Source organism: Salvelinus namaycush, chromosome 42 (assembly GCF_016432855.1).
Source record: "Salvelinus namaycush isolate Seneca chromosome 42, SaNama_1.0, whole genome shotgun sequence".
NCBI lineage: Eukaryota > Metazoa > Chordata > Actinopteri > Salmoniformes > Salmonidae > Salvelinus > Salvelinus namaycush.
Window position 1 is genome coordinate 13,630,660 of NC_052348.1, and position 18,432 is coordinate 13,649,091.

Sequence of the window (18,432 nt, forward strand, 5' to 3'; positions counted from 1 at the left end):
TTTGAACAAGATAGTGTTAATCAGTTCTCTACTGGTTCTAATACGCAACTTATTTTGCTCCTTTGCACCCCAGTATCTCTACTTGCACATCATCATCTGCACATCTATCACTCCAGTGTTAATGCTAAATTGTAAGTATTTCACCGCTATGGCCTATTTATTGCCTTACCTCCCTAATCTTATTACATTTGCACACACTGTATATAGATTTTTCTATTGTGTTATTGACTGTACGTTTGTTTATCCCATGTGTAACTCTGTGTTGTTGTTTTTGTCGCACTGCTTTGCTTTATCTTGGCCAGGTCGCAGTTGTAAATGAGAACTTGTTCTCAACTGGCCTACCTGGTTAAATAAAATAAAAAAAACTGCCTCTCTTTGAAACCAAAAGTTTAACTAACTGCCTGGGAATAACACACACACACACTATTTAGTTGGACAGAGTTTTACCTTGACATCCCAGAGGACTCTATTAGGTGTATGTACTGTAGCCTGAACCAAATAATAAATGAATAAAAACAAGAAGTGCTTCAACCTCAGCTCAGCAGCGTTCCTCGTTACAGATCCTGATGATGCACATTAAATAAACCTGGGCTCCAGCCAAAGTAAGCGTCTCTGATCACTGTACAAAAAGCTGAATGATTCAAAGGAGGGGCTTGTTAAAGAAAGATTAGTCCGCAACGTCTACAGGGTTCAATTAAAAAGAAGGAAAAAAAGACAAAAAAAAGGTGACTTTTCAAACAGCCATTTGTGTGGAAGGCATTAATGAAAGCTAAAAGCACCTGCCCTGTATGTAAATAGCTTTGTAGGATACTGAAGGGGCCCGAAGTGCAGCTGTTAATTTAACTTCCTTTCAAGGGCCCATACTAAGAAGATATCGCTGGCTCTGGCTGTTGCATACTGTAAGTACAACGCCGAGGCTCCCATCCCACTCTCTCTCCCTCTCCCCATCTCTCACCCTCTCTCGCCTCCCTCTCTTTCGCACACTCCTCTTCTATCCCCTCTTCCTTCCCTACCCACTCCCCCCCCCTCCATCCCTGCTCTCCTCTCCCCATCCCTCTCCCCTCTCTCTCTTCTCTCCCCCTCTCTCTCTTCTCTCCTCTCCCCCCTCTCTCTCTTCTCTCCTCTCCCCCCTCTCTCTCTCTCTCTTCTCTCCCCCCTCTCTCTCTTCTCTCCCCCCTCTCTCTCTTCTCTCCCCCCTCTCTCTCTTCTCTCCCCCCTCTCTCTTCTCCCCCCCCTCTCTCTTCTCCCCCCTCCCCCTCCTCTAGGTGCCCAGGATGAATGGCTGTTTTTTTGCCCTCCTGGTTCCACCTCCAGGTTTTTCTTTTTACCTCATCCCTCATTTTTCCTCTCCTCCCTTTGATTCATTTATATGTCGTTGAATAGTCAAGTCTCACATCTAGACTATTGTTCGCTTTAATCAAAGACGATTACAAAAGGCTCTTGTTCAAAGGCAGTGTGTCTGTCTGTGTCTACAGATTAGGTCTAACCTCGCAATCTACTTTCATAACATGACTTAATTTATATTTATTTCCAAACACAAAACACGGTCTTCAACAGCGCATTGAAGAGCACCTCTTGGCAGATACGCTCGAGTCAAAATAAAAATGTCCACCGTGGCATAACATGCAAATTAAGTCACGGAAATTGATTTTCCCCCATTGAAAGAAAACATGCAACTCCATTAAAATGCCAACGAGGCAAATAGAAGCAAATCCAAGATAACGATGGAGAGGAGCATGAAATCCCATTTTAGGGAAATGACTGACAAATGACTGGATTCTGGGTCAGACATGAGATGGGGCTTGGCAGTTGGCCGTTCCACGGTTAGCCAGGCGGAAAATTGGAAAATATAAGCTACAGTTAGCTAAGTCAAATATGAGACAAAAAAGTATCCCTGGGGAGTCCTTCCTTGCCCAGTCTAATCTCTCTTTCAAAGCAATTGATTTTACTTCAGTGGACTCTCTTCTTTCCAAAATATGCTAACTCTTATCGTAGTGTATGCTAGCAGATAAGCGTTGACTACTGGGCAAATTCGCTTGTGCAGTTCAAAAAAATAAAAAATGCTCTAACTTATTTTTCTTCAAACTTCTTTTCTCTCGGTTTCATTCTTTCTTTCTCTCTCTTTCTTTCTCTCCATCTCCTCTTCTTTGTTGCGCTCTAAACTCAGTGTAACTAATTGGCTCTGACATGGTCCGTAATGACTCGGCACTCGACAGAGAAGCTTTGGGGAAAATCACCTCTCATTTCCTCAGGCATCACTCAAGTGGCCACACGCTGAACCCATGACAACCCCCCTCCATCTTACAGCATGGGAAGGGCAAACGTCGACAAGATACAAAACGCTGATCTCAGATCGGAGGACATTAAGGCGGCCATCTTGATTAACGACCCCAGGGCCAAGCTGTATTCTTAAAACGTCTCAGAGTGGGAGTGCTGATCTAGGATCAGTTTGGCATTTTACATAATATTGAATACGATGAAATGGACGGGGGAGGGCCTGATCCTAGATCAGCACTTCTTACTATGAGATGCTTTATGAATAGCTATGGGGGATGGTGGTTGGGACTGTTACTGTACTGTCACTGTTCTCAGTTCACCTACATCACTATATTACCCCCATCGGGGTGTTTGTCAGGCCTGTGACGGCCCCGCTCGATGAGAACATACTAATTAGACATGTCTTCTCCGTCAGAGAGAGAGACTCTACATCATGCACACAGCCACAGTCCGCGATGGGCGCTAGGTAATTGAATCAAACAGACACAATTCAATCACAGTCTCTCGGAGTGTCAATATGGACGACTTAGGGTTATTGCGAAGGGACCTGGAAGATCCAAAATGGCCACCGCACAGAGAGAGAGAAGCCGGTGAGTAAATACAAAAAGCCTGAGTCAGTCAACAGTCTCATCGGCATTAGGGCCTATGCCCCTCCAGTCAAATATAGCTGTCAGTGGCAAACAGAGCAGATCCCAATTGAGTCAAACCTCCCAGCTCAGCTGTCACTAACAGTACTGCGTAGCCTAGCCCTACTTGCACAAATCAAATCCTGATGTCAGGACCAAATTAATCTGTCACTACCAATGCTGGCCCTGCTACATTCACCTGTCGTTAGCAGAACAAGCCTTACATGAAAACCAGTCAGAGACAGACTTACATCCATCCTTCTCTGTTAGTATCCTCTATACTATACCTCTCCACCCTAAAGTGGGCCAATCCAAAATGGCACCCTATACTCAGGCCAAAATTAGTGCACTATACTGTACATGGAATATGGTGCCTTTTTGGACAAAGACACTTTAATGCTTTATTTAACCAGGAGGGTTGCATTTGGGTATGAATCTATTTTCCAAGGCAGCCTTGTCTCTGCTGCATGCTATGTGTTGTATAATGAGGCTGTCTCACCTCTTCTTCTCTGCCTCATGTCTGCTCAGTAGCCGCTGTAGCCCTCCGCCCTTAAAGCCCTGGAAGTGGGCCGCTGGAGCCCCCACCGTGATCACGTCATAGAATGCATCTGGGAAGGCAAGAAGGAGTCCCGCCTGGGGTTAGTGGGAACTGTGTTGTACAGTACACCAAGTAGAGAGGAATGGATGGGAAAATGAAGGGGGGTCAAGATGGAGGGGAGGGTTTGAGAAAAAGACAAACATGAGACTTATCAACTTTTTTTCCTCAGAAGGAAGGTGGAAAATTGTGACGCAGGAAAATAGTCATACAAGGTTTTGTTTGGAACGTGTAATGAGGTCTGACAGTAGTGTGGACTGAGGTGAGGTGGTGATGATGAGTGTGAGTGTGAGTGTGAGTGTGTGTGTGTGTGTGTGTGTGTGCGCGTGCGAGTGAATCCTCCAGTGTGGTGGTTTAGTGCGGTGGAGGTCAGCTAACGAACGGCCTCTGGGACGGCAGAGCAGCCAGCCGCCACAGAAAGTCCTGTTTGAGAAGTCCCGTCGACAGCAATTACTGACAGCGCTGCTCTGAATGCGAAGGTTGGGAAGGGTATTGGTTGGCACTCGCCCCACGCTTCCGTCTTAATGATCCCATGGTCACCGACATGGCCCCCCTTGTCCCCCACCGCTCCCTGCACAGCCCCTGGGTTCTAAAACTTCCCAGCTCCCCTTAATTGGCTACTGCCTCACAACGACACAATGAAATACAATGGTGAGCCGGCAACATCACTCACACGGGCCAATTTGCTCTAGCTGATTTCCTAGGGTGTCCCCCCTCCGCCCCCCGTCTGCCCCCATAAATCGACTGGAGAACCGTAGGGTGGGAGGCTGTCTCTCTCTCCCTGGGAGGAGAAATTATTGCGGGCCGGTGAGATACATTTGAATAATTCATAGTTGAACAGGACATGGGAATGGGTTAAGGGAGATAAAATGTCCCTTTTACATAGCCCAAATGGAGTTTATAACACTGTTTCCTTACTCTGCAATTATTGAGAGGCTGAGGAATAAGGAGCTAATATCTTGCAATCAATGTAGAGTTATTATTGAGTTAACCTTAGCTCAAAGATGCACAGTTAGAGACCAAGCATATATGCTATGAATATTGGGAATAACATTTACCATTAAACATTTCACCAAATAATAGAGGAAAATTACTCAAAAATGTGAGGACTGCGATTCGTATCCATTTAAAAGTAATCACAATTATTACAGTTACGCAATAAGAACACAATTTGCAAATGGTACATACCAGAAATCTTCACGATAAAAAGGAAACAAAATATCCTTCTTAAAATAAGTCATAACAGCGTAGAATATTCACCACTATGACATACAGTACCAACGTATATCAGGTTTACCAATGACTCCATGATCTAAGTTAAAGCTTAACTTTTATTCCTCCAAGAGCGCCAATTGTCTAATTAACATCACTTTGATGGCCCAAAACATTACAACAAAGACATGAAGACCCACACATTCTGGGATCTAATCACCACACCTCAACACTGTATGATAAGAGCACACCTGTGTTGCTCTTCTTTGAACTCTCCGCCGTCCGGTGAACAGAATGACAGTTTCTCTGTAACAATAAATCTGTACGCTTACAGTACAATTAAACATATCAATCTTCACAGCTCTTCCTGAACTCTTGAGACAATCCAAACATGAATTTTTCTAGCCAGTCGCTAGTCGCTAGTATCACCTTCTCTCATTCTCTCACTACATGATCAATAGTGGAACGCAAATACAAATACAAAAGCTATGCATGGTTTGGTTTCTTTGGGATGAAGGAAAAACCAAACTAGAGGAAATACTACTATAATTCCTAACAAGCACAGAAAACTAGGTGACTAATAGAAAGGACGCTGATGTCATTTACATGGATGGACGCATGCTTAATTAACACATGCTTTCTTGGAACGTAAGGCAAAGTGAATCGTTTTTCACCCCAAAGAAAACAACTGCCAAGGGAGTGACGAGACTAGACTATGTGGAAGCCATTTTATCAACAAACAAAGCATCACCGTGTGTTTCAAGAGCTATTATGTCTTCTGAAACTTGTCAGCAGAAACCAAGCTGAACCAGGAACGATCTCTTTCAACACATTCTCCCTCTTTCTCAGGGGTGGTAGACTTCTGACTAACCCTTCTTTTTGACCAGTCAGTCAGTGGTCATGGTTTTGGCTAACAGCTCCATTCCCCTTATTCTCCTTATTGTACGTCCCTGATGTGCTGAGTAGTCGAGATCTGTGTCAAGGCTTGTCTAGCCTTCAACTTTACAATCAATCAAACGGTGAGAGAAGTCGAAACTGAGGAACATTCCCCAAGAGCTAGCGCGTTTGCAGTTACTGAGCGCATTCCAGAGCTAGCGTGTAGAAGCGTGTCAGCGGCCATAATGCATTTTGACAAGTCCAGGGCTGAACTACAGAGAGGTGAGTATTGGGGTTGGTTGTAGAGGGAGATGGAAGCTCTAAGCCAGGCTATTCTGTGTATTCCCTCTCAGGGCCAAACGCGTAGGGCTTCGTTAGACCATTGTCGGTCGGTCTGTCTGTCTGTCGGTCGGTCTGTCTGTCAGAGTTAATGTGCACCTGTCAGCACCCCAGATGCCTCTGATCCGCGCCTTGTGCGCTCTCCTGACAAGAGAAGAAGTAGAGCAAAGGACGTGAACTCCTGAACTGTAGCGGCTGTAGGTGACGTTCAAGACCACAGTGCTCATTCCCAGCAGCTGGAAAAACCTCATGAAGTTGTAATAGTCAGGGTTATATTCATTAGGGCACACCATAACCCTGAAAAGTAAAATGTAGATTTCTTATTGGACAAGTCAAGCTAGTCCTTCCCGGTTTTAGTCTCCCGGGTGGCGCAGTGGTCTAGGGCACTGCATCGCAGTGCTAGCTGCGCCACCAGAGTCTCTGGGTTCACGCCCAGGCTGGGCTGGGTTCGCGCCCAGGCTCTGTCGCAGCCGGCCGCAACCGGGAGATCCGTGGGGCGACGCACAATTGGCATAGCGTCGTCCGGGTTAGGGAGGGTTTGGCCGGTAGGGAGGGTTTGGCCGGTAGGGATATCCTTGTCTCAGTATGTAAAAAATGTAATAAAATGTATGCACTCTACTGTAAGTCGCTCTGGATAAGAGCGTCTGCTAAATGACTAAAATGTAAATGTAAAAATGTTTTAATCCATTTTTGGTGCCTAATGAATACAACCCGTATGCTTTATTAGTACATTTGGACACACACCTGTTTGTCTAGGACACGTCACCCTCATCCTCTGGGTGTGCAGGTTGATAGGGATGAACTCTAGATACCTCTGGGCCTTGCTGCAGCTCGGCTTGAACGACGGACCTGGAAAAGATAGCAAAGAAAAGATTTGTCAGTATTGAACACATTGCAAGCCATAAAGATGTATATAATTGAAAGAGGCTTTCCACGTCAGGCAAAAGGCCTCATAGTACAGCCCAGTGACGCCCTACACTCCTTCCCACTCTGGTCTTCCAACGCTTAGTGGTCTCTCTCAAATCGACACTGTTAGCTCAACTTTAAAGCGTCACTGCATCATGCAACTGAGAATACGCGGAAAGCATCAAATTCAGCTTCTTCATCTTCAACGTCATAGATTACAAGATCATGTTATCAAACTCATAGACCAAACACAGAAGCCTGTCGGCTGCATGCCACCAATCCTTAAGGAGTCACACCCTTGAGTACAGAACTGTTTCGTCTGGACCCAGGAGTGTATTCATTATGCCGATTCTGTTGCAAAACATTCCTTAAACGTTCCTTAAATGGAATGAAACGGGGAAGGACCTACCTGAATCTGTCCAATAGAAACCCTTGTTGTTGCAAAACGTAACTGTTTGCAACTGTTTGGACGAATGATTACACCCCAGTTCATTACTAGCCTGTGCTTCTTATCTGGCTGAGCTTGTAGCTCCAATTATGACCCTCACATGTCAGTACAGACAGAAATATATACCTTATAAAAATACAGCTATTACAAACACCTATATCTTCTAATGGACACGTTATGCATAGCTACTGTATAATCACTTTAAAGCCTGGATTTACCTTCCAATGCAAGATATTTAGAAATATATATCACAGATACCAGACTTCTCTGCATTTCAAAACTAGCTCAATTCCAAATCAGGCCTTCCAAAGCATCCACTAATGTACAGTGTAATCCTCTAAGCATAGGATTTGATCCCCTTTTGCACCACTTGCTTTGTACCAAACTTCCAATTAAAACTGTACCCCCAAAAGATAAAGCACAGGCTTATGCTGAAGATGAAAAACACTATCTGACGCTCCACGCCGGTAGCGTACATCTTAAATATGTAAATAGAGCTGGCAAACTTTCTTTGAAATAGGGCTAAGCTTTTAAGAACAGTCAAATAACGCAGGCTATCTGACATTTTGTGGTGTTTGCTGAAGGAGAGGGTGTTTGTGTGAGTCAAGATAAAGGTAGGGAAAAAACAGGTGCACACACACACACACACACACACACACGAGGGAAAATCGTATTCTCCTCAAACAAACATTTGAAGTTCTCTTCCAAATTAGTTCCACATCAAAAATGTTTAATTGGGTTTTCTCTCGATTCGATCAGAACTCTGTGTTTCCAGCTTTGAGAAATTCCACGCAACTCAAACAACCAATCAGACATTCAAACATGGGGGAAAAAACATGTTGATGTGTCTGCATAAGGACTGGATGCATACACCCTTCTCCTGTGTATTCCAGTTGAGCAGATAGGTCTATACATCCCATTTGTTAACATAATGTTGGAATCCCATTTTAGACAAAAGTCCTTTCAGCCAAGACTATAATAAACTGTTCCAAGTAGATGTTTGTGGTGCTAATTCCAAATATATATCCACAGGGAAAAGCACATGCAGGATACCAAAGTTATATGCTCAGTAATTTCATTTATTTAGATATCCTGCTTGTGCTTTTCCCTGTGGAAATATATTTTACATCCCATTTCCCCATCCCACCCAGCGTTAGGAGGACCCAGTGAGCGTTCACACGTGCAGGAGTCAGTGTGCACACGTGTCCCCACTACCACCCATGAAACATTTAACTGCTGTCTTCCAGTGGGCTACACTTACAACATGCTACCCTGATGCTAGCACATCTGGTCTCCAGCTGTTTACTTACAGATGTCCACACAATCTCCAGATTATTGACTGTACATTTTTGTACAGGCCCTACACGGGTTGCTAGCTAGGGTTCAAGTCTGTTTCATTCCTTTGCCATGTGTGATGGCCAAATACCCAAATTATATCCGGCTATTCGTTTAATATCTGTATCACCACCGTTCAAAAGCTCCTAGTTTGGCAGCCATCTTGATATTCTTGTTTCTGACGTCACATATTCATCTGTAGCATTTAGCTAAACATGCCCTATGGCCTCTCCCAGCTGTGCTAGGTTGAGCGATCTCTTACGGCTGATGCTAAAGTCTGCCAGGGGCCTTGCCATCACTTCAGCTCAGTGGGCTGCCGTCAGTCACTCTGTCAACTGTGTGCACTGGGAACGGGGGCTAATCGAGCTAGCGACCGGTGCTGGTTAGACGAATTAGCCGTATCAAATTCCCATCTGTTTGCCCAGGTGGTCAGTCTGTGTGACAGGAGGGAGCCAGGATACTGACCCACACACAGCTGGCTGGCCAGAGTGGAGGGGGTTGGAGTGGAGGGACTCTCTCACTCTGATTTAACCCTGATCTTACCAAGTAAGTTGACTGTGAACACATTCTCATTTACAGCAACGACCTGGAGAATAGTTACAGGGGAGAGGAGGGGGGATGAATGAGCCAATTGGAAGCTGGGGATGATTATGTGGCCATGATGGTATGAGGGACAGATTGGGAATTTAGCCAGGACACCGGGGTTAACACCATGGGATCTTTAGTGATCACAGAGAGTCAGGACACCCGTTTAACATCCCATCCGAAAGACAGCACCTTACACAAGACAATGTCCCCAATCACTGCCCTGGGGCATTGGGATATTTTGGTAGGGACCAAAGGAAAGAGTGCCTCTTACTGGCACTCCAACACCACTTCCAGCAGCATCTGGTCTCCCATCCAGGACCAACCCTGCTTAGCTTCAGAGGCAAGCCAGCAGTGGGATGTAGGGTCTCTCTCTCTCAGCCTGAAGACACATTATGTGAGCCGTGAAGACACATTATGTGATGCCTTTGGATCGCTAACTTCAGAAACGGTTGTTCAATCCACTAACGATTACAGACGGTGGCAGAAAGTACCTTCTCCTTCCTGTAGCAATCCATCCATGAACAAAGTCAATATCCTCTTTGATTAGGGCCATTTCAACCATCTGGAGAGTTCAAAAACCCTTTCCAATGCAGTATCACACATCCTTCTAAATGAAAATCCAATATGTAGCAGTAGTAGCAGCAGCAGCATCCAACCAGGCCCGGTAGCTAGCTAGCAGTGTAGACTTTAAAGAAGCTTAACAGTGGGGGGGGGGGGGGGGGGGGGGGGGGGCTGGTGCTGAGGAAAGCAGAGGAACGCAGCGAAAGCCGCAGCGTTCACAGGCTCCTCAGGCCGCCTCAGGACACACTTGGCACAGCAAACAAGACTCCCAAATAACCACCGCCGGGACGGGAGGCCGGGGTTCAGATGGATGCTGGGATGGATTTGTGCATTTAACATTTTTCCTATTCTCCCTCAAACTCCTCTTGTGCGGTGCAGACAGGGATACATTTGTTGGGGTGGCTCAGGGAATTCTCTCAGAGTGTATCCGAGGATTTCCTTTCATTCAAATAGCAGGCAACTTAGAGCTCCCACCGTGGAGGAACTGGAAACCCACTGGTGGTGTCTGTAGACTGTCTAAAACATACAGAACTACAGTGGCTCATACACTGGCGACACAGCTCACAAGCTACTTCATCCCTCTGGCTCCTCTGTAACAATATAACAAGACTATTGAGTCTAGAAGGGGGACTTTGCTCTTAGGCCGTCACTATGATTGAAGAGCGAGTGACAGACGGTTCTTCACTGTAGCTGACCGATGGCTTAGGAAGGCCAACAAAACATTCACTAACGGGATTAACCAAGCTTCTAATTCGCCGGGCCGGCAAACAATAGGAGTGGGAGAGATGATTAATTAATGAATGGAGTTATTAGAGCATCTGAAGTATGCTGGGGTCATTCCAGCTTAATAAGTATGAATAAAAGGAAAACACCCGTTTTGTTTTTGAAACTGTGGAAGCGTTTCCCCCGACTACTGGCACAAAGAGTTTCCCCCGACTACTGGCACAAATCCCCACAGACTACTGGCGCACAACGCAGTGCGTCCATCCTCCTCAAACCCCCACAGACCACTGGCGCACAACGCAGTGCGTCCATCCTCCTCAAACCCCCACAGACCACTGGCACACAACGCAGTGCGTCCATCCTCCTCAAACCCCCACAGACCACTGGCACACAACGCAGTGCGTCCATCCTCCTCAAACCCCCACAGACCACTGGTACACAACGCAGTGCGTCCATCCTCCTCAAACCCCCACAGACCACTGGCACACAACGCAGTGCGTCCATCCTCCTCAAACCCCCACAGACCACTGGTACACAACGCAGTGCGTCCATCCTCCTCAAACCCCCACAGACCACTGGCACACAACGCAGTGCGTCCATCCTCCTCAAACCCCCACAGACCACTGGTACACAACGCAGTGCGTCCATCCTCCTCAAACCCCCACAGACCACTGGTACACAACGCAGTGCGTTCATCCTCCTCAAACCCCCACAGACCACTGGCACACAACGCAGTGCGTTCATCCTCCTCAAACCCCCACAGACCACTGGCACACAACGCAGTGCGTCCATCCTCCTCAAACCCCCACAGACCACTGGCACACAACGCAGTGCGTCCATCCTCCTCAAACCCCCACAGACCACTGGTACACAACGCAGTGCGTCCATCCTCCTCAAACCCCCACAGACCACTGGTACACAACGCAGTGCGTCCATCCTCCTCAAACCCCCACAGACCACTGGCACACAACGCAGTGCGTCCATCCTCCTCAAACCCCCACAGACCACTGGCACACAACGCAGTGCGTCCATCCTCCTCAAACCCCCACAGACCACTGGTACACAACGCAGTGCGTTCATCCTCCTCAAACCCCCACAGACCACTGGCACACAACGCAGTGCGTCCATCCTCCTCAAACCCCCACAGACCACTGGTACACAACGCAGTGCGTTCATCCTCCTCAAACCCCCACAGACCACTGGTACACAACGCAGTGCGTTCATCCTCCTCAAACCCCCACAGACCACTGGCACACAACGCAGTGCGTCCATCCTCCTCAAACCCCCACAGACCACTGGTACACAACGCAGTGCGTTCATCCTCCTCAAACCCCCACAGACCACTGGCACACAACGCAGTGCGTCCATCCTCCTCAAACCCCCACAGACCACTGGTACACAACGCAGTGCGTTCATCCTCCTCAAACCCCCACAGACCACTGGCACACAACGCAGTGCGTCCATCCTCCTCAAACCCACACAGACCACTGGTACACAACGCAGTGCGTTCATCCTCCTCAAACCCCCACAGACCACTGGTACACAACGCAGTGCGTTCATCCTCCCTCCTCCTCTTCAATCTCACTTTCCCTCTCCCCCACTTTCTCACTCTCTCACTTGTAACATTGCAACTAGCCACCACACACACACCTCTTTCTCTCTCCATCTTTCTTACATCTCTCTATCCTCCCACTCCCCACCTCTCCTTTAATCACATTAGGTATCAATAATTAACCTGGTTGCTGCCTTCTCTGCCCGGCTCGTTTAGTGTTGTCTGTCACTGCCCCGACTTAATGCGGCGCTGGATTATAGGCGGCGAGGGCCCTCTCCTCTGCTGCACGGTGTCCAACGCCTAGCAGCTAACTTGATCATCACACAATGCAGCATCTGGCCATGCAGGGAGAGCTGTCATGAAGCATTTCAACCCACGCCGCTTTGCTCTCTACTTACTAGATGGTGTGTGTGTGTGTGTGTGCGGGATGGAGCGGCCATCGTCGCTCATCAGTGGGTCGCAGGGAAAAAACACCTTGACAAATATCTCATTACGGAATGAGAGGTGTGGGAGGAAAAATCTATCACTCCATCAGGATTCTATGGCCGCTGGGACCCAAGGAAGCTGGGATAGAGGGTCGATAGAGGGATGGAGGGAGGGATAGAGTGAGAGAAAGAGAGAAAGGGAGAGAAATTGAGAGAGAGTTGTTATGGCTCGTGCTGTGACCCATCAAGCATTGTGTTGTGGAAGTCTATTGAATTTGGTTGAGGACAGAAATAGATAATTTGATAGTGCCAAATAATATCTGTCATTTTGTGCAACAGAGTGGATGTGTGTGTGTGTGTGTGTGTGTGTGTGTGTGTGTGTGTGTGTGTGTGTGTGTGTGTGTGTGTGCATGTGTGTGAGATTCAGCCAAACAGTTAAGTGTCTAAGTTTTGTTCTGCATCTTGTCAGTAGGAATCAGCAGGATAAGCATGTAAACCCTATCAATATCAGATGACCCCCCCCCCCCCCCCCCACACACACACACACACAGAGTAGCACTCAATCAGCTTCCCCTTGTCAACAAAATGATTATCACGTAATTCTTCATTATCCCCCTTAACCTGCGTAGAAACTTTGTTGCTATGGAAACTAACCCAGCAGAAGACAGAAAAACTGGAGAGAGTGTTTTCTGCTCTCCAGGAAGAAGGGAAGTGGTAAAGAAGAAACAAAGGTGACTCGAGGCGGCCATCGGTCCCCAAGGCCTCAGTCTTCACCCAGTGTCATTTTTTTACCCATGATTAAATTCCGGATCTAATCGACACGCATCAATTATTCAAACATTAGTCAGATGAGTTCAACTCGATATGTGACATTGACTGTCTGTAGGATAATGTAAAATATGCAATTCTGTTTTATATAGGGCTGGGAGGGTTGTTTTCCTGGCTACGTGACCTGGCCACATTATAGACTATTAGGCCCAGAGGTTTTCTTACTCAGGTCTTGTTTCTCGTTCAAGGCAGCAGCTGCTCTCTCTGGGGTTTATTATCGATCCCCATTAGGCACTGCCAAGGCAGCAGCTGCTCTTCCTGGGGTTTATTATCGATCCCCATTAGGTCCTGCCAAGGCAGCAGCTGCTCTCTCTGGGGTTTATTATCGATCCCCATTAGGTCCTGCCAAGGCAGCAGCTACTCTTCCTGGGGTTTATTATCGATCTCCATTAGGTCCTGCCAAGGCAGCAGCTGCTCTTCCTGGGGTTTATTATCGATCCCCATTAGGTACTGCCAAGGGAGCAGCTACTCTTCCTGGGGTTTATTATCGATCCCCATTAGGTCCTGCCAAGGCAGCAGCTGCTCTTCCTGGGTTTTATTATCGATCCCCATTAGGTCCTGCCAAGGCAGCAGCTGCTCTTCCTGGGGTTTATTATCGATCCCCATTAGGTACTGCCAAGGCAGCAGCTGCTCTTCCTGGGGTTTATTATCGATCTCCATTAGGTCCTGCCAAGGCAGCAGCTGCTCTTCCTGGGGTTTATTATGGATCCCCATTAGGTCCTGCCAAGGCAGCAGCTGCTCTTCCTGGGGTTTATTATCGATCTCCATTAGGTCCTGCCAAGGCAGCAGCTGCTCTTCCTGGGGTTTATTATCGATCCCCATTAGGTCCTGCCAAGGCAGCAGCTGCTCTTCCTGGGGTTTATTATCGATCCCCATTAGGTCCTGCCAAGGCAGCAGCTGCTCTTCCTGGGGTTTATTATCGATCCCCATTAGGTCCTGCCAAGGCAGCAGCTGCTCTTCCTGGGGTTTATTATCGATCCCCATTAGATCCTGCCAAGGCAGCAGCTGCTCTCTCTGGGGTTTATTATCGATCCCCATTAGGTACTGCCAAGGCAGCAGCTACTCTTCCTGGGGTTTATTATCGATCTCCATTAGGTCCTGCCAAGGCAGCAGCTGCTCTTCCTGGGGTTTATTATCGATCCCCATTAGGTCCTGCCAAGGCAGCAGCTGCTCTTCCTGGGGTTTATTATCGATCCCCATTAGGTCCTGCCAAGGCAGCAGCTGCTCTTCCTGGGGTTTATTATCGATCCCCATTAGGTCCTGCCAAGGCAGCAGCTGCTCTTCCTGGGGTTTATTATCGATCCCCATTAGATCCTGCCAAGGCAGCAGCTGCTCTCTCTGGGGTTTATTATCGATCCCCATTAGGTACTGCCAAGGCAGCAGCTACTCTTCCTGGGGTTTATTATCGATCCCCATTAGGTACTGCCAAGGCAGCAGCTGCCCTTCCCGGGTTTTATTATCGATCCCCATTAGGTACTGCCAAGGCAGCAGCTGCTCTTCCTGGGGTTTATTATGGATCCCCATTAGGTCCTGCCAAGGCAGCAGCTGCTCTTCCTGGGGTTTATTATCGATCCCCATTAGGTCCTGCCAAGGCAGCAGCTGCTCTCTCTGGGGTTTATTATCGATCCCCATTAGGTCCTGCCAAGGCAGCAGCTGCTCTTCCTGGGGTTCATTATGGATCCCCATTAGGTCCTGCCAAGGCAGCAGCTGCTCTTCCTGGGGTTTATTATCGATCCCCATTAGGTCCTGCCAAGGCAGCAGCTGCTCTTCCTGGGGTTTATTATGGATCCCCATTAGGTCCTGCCAAGGCAGCAGCTGCTCTTCCTGGGGTTTATTATCGATCCCCATTAGGTCCTGCCAAGGCAGCAGCTGCTCTTCCTGGGGTTTATTATCGATCTCCATTAGGTCCTGCCAAGGCAGCAGCTGCTCTTCCTGGGGTTTATTATCGATCCCCATTAGGTCCTGCCAAGGCAGCAGCTGCTCTTCCTGGGGTTTATTATGGATCCCCATTAGGTCCTGCCAAGGCAGCAGCTGCTCTTCCTGGGGTTTATTATCGATCCCCATTAGGTCCTGCCAAGGCAGCAGCTGCTCTTCCTGGGGTTTATTATCGATCCCCATTAGGTCCTGCCAAGGCAGCAGCTACTCTTCCTGGGGTTTATTATCGATCTCCATTAGGTCCTGCCGAGGCAGCAGCTGCTCTTCCTGGGGTTTATTATCGATCCCCATTAGGTACTGCCAAGGCAGCAGCTACTCTTCCTGGGGTTTATTATCGATCCCCATTAGGTCCTGCCAAGGCAGCAGCTGCTCTTCCTGGGGTTTATTATGGATCCCCATTAGGTCCTGCCAAGGCAGCAGCTGCTCTTCCTGGGGTTTATTATCGATCCCCATTAGGTCCTGCCAAGGCAGCAGCTGCTCTTCCTGGGGTTTATTATCGATCCCCATTAGGTCCTGCCAAGGCAGCAGCTGCTCTTCCTGGGGTTTATTATCGATCCCCATTTGGTCCTGCCAAGGCAGCAGCTGCTCTCTCTGGGGTTTATTATCAATCCCCATTAGGTCCTGCCAAGGCAGCAGCTGCTCTTCCTGGGGTTTATTATCGATCCCCATTAGGTACTGCCAAGGCAGCAGGTGTTCTCTCTGGGGTTTATTATCGATCCCCATTAGGTACTGCCAAGGCAGCAGCTGCCCTTCCCGGGTTTTATTATCGATCCCCTTTAGGTCCTGCCAAGGCAGCAGCTGCTCTTACTGGGGTTTATTATCGATCCCCATTAGGTCCTGCCAAGGCAGCAGCTGCTCTTCCTGGGGTTTATTATCGATCCCCATTAGGTCCTGCCAAGGCAGCAGCTGCTCTTCCTGGGGTTTATTATCGATCCCCATTAGATCCTGCCAAGGCAGCAGCTGCTCTCTCTGGGGTTTATTATCGATCCCCATTAGGTACTGCCAAGGCAGCAGCTACTCTTCCTGGGGTTTATTATCGATCTCCATTAGGTCCTGCCAAGGCAGCAGCTGCTCTTCCTGGGGTTTATTATCGATCCCCATTAGGTCCTGCCAAGGCAGCAGCTGCTCTTCCTGGGGTTTATTATCGATCCCCATTAGGTCCTGCCAAGGCAGCAGCTGCTCTTCCTGGGGTTTATTATCGATCCCCATTAGGTCCTGCCAAGGCAGCAGCTGCTCTTCCTGGGGTTTATTATCGATCCCCATTAGATCCTGCCAAGGCAGCAGCTGCTCTCTCTGGGGTTTATTATCGATCCCCATTAGGTACTGCCAAGGCAGCAGCTACTCTTCCTGGGGTTTATTATCGATCCCCATTAGGTACTGCCAAGGCAGCAGCTGCCCTTCCCGGGTTTTATTATCGATCCCCATTAGGTACTGCCAAGGCAGCAGCTGCTCTTCCTGGGGTTTATTATGGATCCCCATTAGGTCCTGCCAAGGCAGCAGCTGCTCTTCCTGGGGTTTATTATCGATCCCCATTAGGTCCTGCCAAGGCAGCAGCTGCTCTCTCTGGGGTTTATTATCGATCCCCATTAGGTCCTGCCAAGGCAGCAGCTGCTCTTCCTGGGGTTCATTATGGATCCCCATTAGGTCCTGCCAAGGCAGCAGCTGCTCTTCCTGGGGTTTATTATCGATCCCCATTAGGTCCTGCCAAGGCAGCAGCTGCTCTTCCTGGGGTTTATTATGGATCCCCATTAGGTCCTGCCAAGGCAGCAGCTGCTCTTCCTGGGGTTTATTATCGATCCCCATTAGGTCCTGCCAAGGCAGCAGCTGCTCTTCCTGGGGTTTATTATCGATCTCCATTAGGTCCTGCCAAGGCAGCAGCTGCTCTTCCTGGGGTTTATTATCGATCCCCATTAGGTCCTGCCAAGGCAGCAGCTGCTCTTCCTGGGGTTTATTATGGATCCCCATTAGGTCCTGCCAAGGCAGCAGCTGCTCTTCCTGGGGTTTATTATCGATCCCCATTAGGTCCTGCCAAGGCAGCAGCTGCTCTTCCTGGGGTTTATTATCGATCCCCATTAGGTCCTGCCAAGGCAGCAGCTACTCTTCCTGGGGTTTATTATCGATCTCCATTAGGTCCTGCCGAGGCAGCAGCTGCTCTTCCTGGGGTTTATTATCGATCCCCATTAGGTACTGCCAAGGCAGCAGCTACTCTTCCTGGGGTTTATTATCGATCCCCATTAGGTCCTGCCAAGGCAGCAGCTGCTCTTCCTGGGGTTTATTATGGATCCCCATTAGGTCCTGCCAAGGCAGCAGCTGCTCTTCCTGGGGTTTATTATCGATCCCCATTAGGTCCTGCCAAGGCAGCAGCTGCTCTTCCTGGGGTTTATTATCGATCCCCATTAGGTCCTGCCAAGGCAGCAGCTGCTCTTCCTGGGGTTTATTATCGATCCCCATTTGGTCCTGCCAAGGCAGCAGCTGCTCTCTCTGGGGTTTATTATCAATCCCCATTAGGTCCTGCCAAGGCAGCAGCTGCTCTTCCTGGGGTTTATTATCGATCCCCATTAGGTACTGCCAAGGCAGCAGGTGTTCTCTCTGGGGTTTATTATCGATCCCCATTAGGTACTGCCAAGGCAGCAGCTGCCCTTCCCGGGTTTTATTATCGATCCCCTTTAGGTCCTGCCAAGGCAGCAGCTGCTCTTACTGGGGTTTATTATCGATCCCCATTAGGTCCTGCCAAGGCAGCAGCTGCTCTTCCTGGGGTTTATTATCGATCCCCATTAGGTCCTGCCAAGGCAGCAGCTGCTCTTCCTGGGGTTTATTATCGATCCCCATTAGGTCCTGCCAAGGCAGCAGCTACTCTTCCTGGGGTTTATTATCGATCCCCATTAGGTCCTGCCAAGGCAGCAGCTGCTCTTCCTGGGGTTTATTATCGATCCCCATTAGGTACTGCCAAGGCAGCAGCTGCTCTCTCTGGGGTTTATTATCGATCCCCATTAGGTACTGCCAAGGCAGCAGCTGCTCTTCCTGGGGTTTATTATCGATCCCCATTAGGTACTGCCAAGGCAGCAGCTACTCTTCCTGGGGTTTATTATCGATCCCCATTAGGTCCTGCCAAGGCAGCAGCTGCTCTTCCTGGGGTTTATTATCGATCCCCATTAGGTCCTGCCAAGGCAGCAGCTGCTCTTCCTGGGGTTTATTATCGATCCCCA

At 48.5% G+C, this 18,432-nt stretch overlaps 1 protein-coding gene across 7 annotated transcripts in view; it reads right to left on the minus strand.

Annotated features, from left to right (window-relative positions):
• Positions 1–18,432, minus strand: part of LOC120034789 (type II inositol 3,4-bisphosphate 4-phosphatase-like) — a 150,196-nt gene that overhangs the window by 56,406 nt on the left and 75,358 nt on the right. For all 7 annotated transcript variants that reach the window (XM_038981400.1, XM_038981403.1, XM_038981406.1 and 4 more), the window contains 2 exons: positions 6,670–6,774; positions 3,403–3,511 (listed from right to left, as the gene is read on the minus strand). In XM_038981400.1, the coding sequence (XP_038837328.1) occupies positions 3,403–3,511; positions 6,670–6,774 (214 nt within the window). The remainder of the gene's footprint in view (positions 1–3,402; positions 3,512–6,669; positions 6,775–18,432) is intronic.